Here is a 5499-nt window from a genome sequence, read left to right as displayed (position 1 = left end):
ATTGGGACATAGGTAGCAGTGTTCAAAATCAATAAAAGTCATACTTTTTCAATTAAACTCTGCTGTATTTTACATTAATAGGTTTACAATAACAAAAATCTATCAAAAACTGCTGTAGTTATGGTAGCCTTGTGAGTGCAGGATTGACTATTGGCACTCAAGCAATGGACATCTCATGAAGCGTAGAAGTCGGACGAAGGCGCACGGCGACCTTCACCTTGCCTTCAAGCCTTCATGAGCATGGATGACGCTCAGAAGATGCCTCGGGGAGTCCCACCTCATGGAGCTTCCTCTGACATCCAAAAGGAGGAGCCCCGTGAGGCGGATAGCTTGTGCCATCTTCTGCGACATTGGGGAGGAGCGAACGGACTCGGTGGCTCCAAGCCTCCAAATCGATACACGAGAGCACCCAGGTCGAGATCTACGGGGCAATGGGTTTCTCAGCAATAGCAAGCCACCCTTTGCCCTCTAGGATTTCTTATAGATATTCCGACCCAAAAAGCCCCCGTGTGCCGACCATTGGCGAGCTCGGCCGCCAAGCCTTCGGCAACCCGAGCCACCAATGGTATTGTTCCTCTCCTTCATGGATCTTCCTCTAACACCCAAGGAGAGTAGCCACCACCAGGCTGCTGTGGAACCCGATCTTGAAAGCCTTCTCCCAGTAACGGCGCGACCGCCGAAGAGCATCGTGGACCATGGCGCATGGGTTGAATCACCACTCTCACATTCAGTCTAGGGCTAGGGGATTTATGGATGAAAGGAGGAGTGAGACTCACTAGCCTCCCTACCCTCTACTTAAATAAGTGCCCCGAAGATGGTAGTGGGGAAGTTGGTGGTTGTCATTAAAGGTAGACTCATGCATCAAGAGAGTTCCACAAAGTAAAAGCGTGGGAATGAAACGGTTCGAGTCCCCAGGCACCTCCATCCTTATCTTTCATAGGATTCAATGACACACAAACGATGCGTTCAAATAGGTGGAAGACTTCCGCCCACACGGTTCTTGAGACTCGGGAAGGCATTACTGTCAGTAAGTGCGAAGCTCACAGTCATCTCGTCACTCAGGGCCACTCTGCTTGTGTTCAAACATCTCGGCACCCTAGAGATGCTCATTGAAACCTATGGTACCCAAAGGCTATAGGGACCTTCAGTACCCGATGGATTGCGCAGCTCTATGAGCCCATCATTAAATCTTGTAGGGCTACTTTCAGAGATATGGGCCTGGGGTACCCTAACCGGCCATATATCTGGCCCATCGAGGATGACCGAGTAGGAAGCCCGCGAGGACTAGGCGCAACTACCAACTTGGAGATCATGACATATCGAAGATATCTGCTGCCATCATAGCCATGGTAGGATATAATTGATCTGTTGTAACAAACTAGGAATCCAATCTGTAGCGTCGATCGCCCTTGCTGTAACCCTACCCTGACCCTTGCCTATATAAAAAAGGGTAAGGACTCTGCGATCGGCACATCCACTATGACAACACCCGCCGTTCCAATCTACCTCATAGTTAGGAGCAACAACCCCTATAACTGAGTATACGAATACAAGAAGAGTAGCCGCACCATTGAAGAAGGGATTAGCGTGCACCGTGCCCCGAACCAGTATAAATCCTTGTGTCTCGTGTGCTACCATCTAGATCTATCTACACAATCACGTTGCTAGGTATTGCCGGAGCTAAACAATCCGACATGATGACATGGATAGCTTGTATTAAAAGGTTGAAAGTTAGTGGGATGACATGTCAGTTAGTGAAATATGATGTGGATAGTTAGTGAAACTTGATGTGGATGTCTTGCATGTTGAGATAGAACTTGAGATAAAATGGATAGCTTGCAATAAAAGGTTCTGAGTTAGCGGCATGACATGGTTATTAGTGGAAGATGACGTGGATGTCTTGCATGTTGAGATAGAACTTGAGATGACGTGGATAGCTTGCATGAAGAGGTTCAAAGTTAGTGGCATGATATGGCTATTAGTTGAAGATTATGTGGATGTTTTGCATGTTGAGATAGAATTTGAGATGATGTGGATAGCTTGTATGAAGAGATTAGAAGTTAGTGGCATGACATAGTTATTAGTGGAAGATGATGTGGATGCCTTGCATATTGAGACGAAACATGTAGTGGGGATTAGCTTTACAAGTGGTATAGATCGAGTGGCATTATGTTATTAGCATTAATTAAGCCTTCCGGGTGGTATAGAATTTACTTGTCTTGGGATCAAGCCGATACATGGAATCGTAATCCCGTCTAACTCTATTCTAATCTTGATACACTCCACGGTGGAAGTGCTGGAGATGGTGAGACCAGAAGACATAGGTGGAAGCCAATGATCTAACACTTACCGTTGTGAAAAAAAGAAAATCACCTTCACGCGGTAACTTTGCAAAAATTTCAGCTTTCTCAAAAGAATCCTAGCCGAATCATGAGAACATATGAACATTCCTAAAGCTCGGGATATAATACGAAGTTATTACACTTTTAATGAAAGATATATACTATAATTAACTATAAAGTCAATATAGAGAGAATCGACATGTATAATTCTTTATATGTCGCATGGCTATAGCATGTTCATTAAAAAAAGAAAGTATCTGCCTGCAATCAAACATGGAGATTTAGGACCAATTACAACACATGAAATTCATGACATTGCAAAGATTTGGTGCACATATATGAGCAAATGTAATCACACGCGTATAAGCTTTCGCCTTTTTAGAATCTGCATGCAACCATTTCTACATTGGCAACATATCATGTGTAAACCAACTAACTTGTGCAAATTTAAAAATTACCAATGGATCACTAGATGCTGATCCAATGGATGGGTGAGGAGGCTTAAGCGCAAAAAAAAAAAGCCGGTAGGTGGGGGCTTAAGCGTAAAAAAATCTCACATCTCATCACATCCATTGGATCAGCATCTAGTGGTCCTGATCGGTACTTTCCAAGTTTGCACAAGTTGGTTGGTTTGCATCCGATACGCTATGTTAGCCACCAAAACCCAGCTGAGAGATGCCCCTAATCAGGGCATAAATAGCTCCAGCATGGTGTTATTGTTGCAGCCTACTATATGCAACCAAGAACAAACCCAGACGCACTCAAGCGGCACGCGCACACACAACAATCGTGTCAATGGCTGACACGGCCACCGCCCCGCTCCTGACAAGGCACAAAGCCAATCCGGCGAAGGTGCCTTCAGCTTCAATCGACGACATGATCGAGAAGTACATCGGAGACACAGGCGCCATGCAGCTGCTCAAGGCAGTCTTTGTGGCCTTGGCCTGGGCCTTTGACGCGCAGCAGGTGTTCATCTCCGTGTTCACGGATGCGGAGCCGCAGTGGCACTGCGTCGGCGTAGCCGGCAACTCCTCCTGCACGCCGGCTGCGGCCTCGCCGTGCGCGCTCCCGCTCGGCACGTGGGCATGGGATCGGCCGGCCAAGACGTCTGTGGTGTCCGAGTGGGCACTCCAGTGCGCCGGCCCGGCGCTCGTCTCCCTCCCGGCGTCGTCGTTCTTCGCCGGCTGCCTGGTCGGTGGCTTCATGCTCACGACGCTTGCGGACTCGGTCCTCGGGCGCAAGAAGACGCTCCTCGTGTCCCTGGTGTCCATGTCCGTCGCCGGCCTTCTCACCGCCCTGGCGCCGAACGTGTGGGCATACGCCGCCCTGCGATTTGTGTCCGGGTTCGCAAGGTCGATAGTGGGCACGTGCACGCTGGTCCTGTCAACCGAGCTCGTCGGGAAGAAGTGGCGCGACACGGTGAGCGTGGCGGCATTCTTCTGCTACACCGTCGGGTTCATGTCCCTCCCAGCGCTTGCCTACGCGTTACGCGAGGAGTCCTGGCGGAGCATGTACTTCTGGATGTCCGTGCCTTGTCTCTTCTACGCCACTCTGCTTCATTTCCTAGCCCAGGAGTCGCCGCGGTGGCTGCTGGTGCGCGGCCACAAGAGGGATGCAATCGAGACGCTGAGGCAGATCGCCACGCTGGACGGCGGCAACACCACGACAGACCTCTCCATGCTGGAACTGGAACTGGAAGCATGTATTACCATGCACGAGGACGGTGGGTCGAGCGGTGGCGGCGGCGGCGTGTTCGCCGCGCTGCAGGCGATGTGGGAGCGTCCATGGGCGATCAGGAGGCTCGCGGCGATCATGGTGGCCGGCTTCGGCGTAGGCATGGTCTACTTCGGCATGCCGCTCACCGCTGGCAGCCTGGGCTCCAATCTCTACCTGAGCACCGCGTACAACGCGCTGGCCGAGGTGCCGTCGTCTATCCTCTCGGGGCTTCTCATGGCCAGGGCCAACAGGCGCAGCTCGGTCGAGGCGCTCGCCGCGTCAGCGGGGGCGTGCAGCCTCGCGTGCGTCGCCATCCCGCAGAGCGCGGAGGCGGCGCGGATGGCAGCCGAGGTGCTGTCCTTCTTCGCCACGTGCACGGCGTACGACCTCATCTTGATCTACTCCATCGAGCTGTTCCCCACGTCCGTGCGTAACTCGGCGGTGGGGCTGGTGCGGCAGGCGATGGTGCTGGGCGGCATTGCGGCGCCGGTGCTCGTCGCGCTCGGACGCGACAGGAGTATCTTGTCCTTCGGCGTCTTTGGGCTTGTCATCGGCTGCTCGGGACTCTTCGCTGCCTCCCTGCCGGAGACGAGGGGGAGGAGCATCTCGGACACCATGGAGGACGAGGAGATGCGCAGCCAGGCTGCCGTGGCGTCTTACACCAGCACAATCCCCATTGCAAAATATAGTGATAACGACCCTGTGTAGTTATATACATGTTCTTTGTTGCAGTTCAAGCTGCGACAAATGCTGATCCAGAGTGTGTAGTCTATCAATTCGTCCGGCTAATAATATTTTCAGTTTTGTTATATTGTCAGTTGTCACCGGGTGAAATTCTTGTTTTCCTATACCCAAATTTCTTTATTGTTTAGGTAGAATCGGTGTAACTAAAATTCAGGTATGAGGGGGAAAAATCACCCCATTCCTAAAAAACTTATTCTCGGTATAGAACCCTAAGGGTGCGTTTGGTTTGTAGCCGCGTCTTGCCGCACGGCGCCGCATCTTCTGTGTAGTATTTTCGGTAGTGTTTGGTTCAGAGCCGGAATACGCAACATGCTTGGCTCGCCGTAAAAACATAGGGAGTACGCAGCATTCTCCAGCTTCGTACGCCAAATGCTTGACGAGCAAATTTGCCGCCACATTTTAGGCGAGCCTCAGGTGCGGCGCCGCGCCTGGTTCAGGCTAAGGACCAAACAGGCCCTAAAACTCCAGATTCTTTTTTCTTAAGGGAGTTACGTACAGGTCACAAAATTCGACTATAGGATGGAATGGAATTGGAGACGGACAGCCAGGAGTTGGTCAAGCTATGGGCAAGGGGAGACAATCAAAGATCATGTCTGGCGCCGATCCTCCGGGAGATTAGTTCAGGTTTCCTTGATTTTAATCTTTTGTTTGCTAGTCGGTCTTGTAATCGCATAGCCCATATGTGTTAGCACAGCAA

At 50.9% G+C, this 5499-nt stretch overlaps 1 protein-coding gene across 1 annotated transcript; it reads left to right on the top strand.

Annotated features, from left to right (window-relative positions):
* Window positions 1-3137: 3137 nt before the first annotated feature.
* On the top strand, window positions 3138-4766 carry LOC136539758 (organic cation/carnitine transporter 2-like). The gene has a single exon (XM_066531733.1). It carries the CDS (start codon window positions 3138-3140, stop codon window positions 4764-4766), a length of 1629 nt encoding a protein of 542 aa, XP_066387830.1.
* Window positions 4767-5499: the final 733 nt, after the last annotated feature.

Source organism: Miscanthus floridulus, chromosome 2 (assembly GCF_019320115.1).
Source record: "Miscanthus floridulus cultivar M001 chromosome 2, ASM1932011v1, whole genome shotgun sequence".
Classification (NCBI taxonomy): domain Eukaryota; kingdom Viridiplantae; phylum Streptophyta; class Magnoliopsida; order Poales; family Poaceae; genus Miscanthus; species Miscanthus floridulus.
The sequence above is the reverse complement of the archived record's forward strand: the minus strand, read 5'-3'. Positions and strand labels throughout refer to the sequence as shown.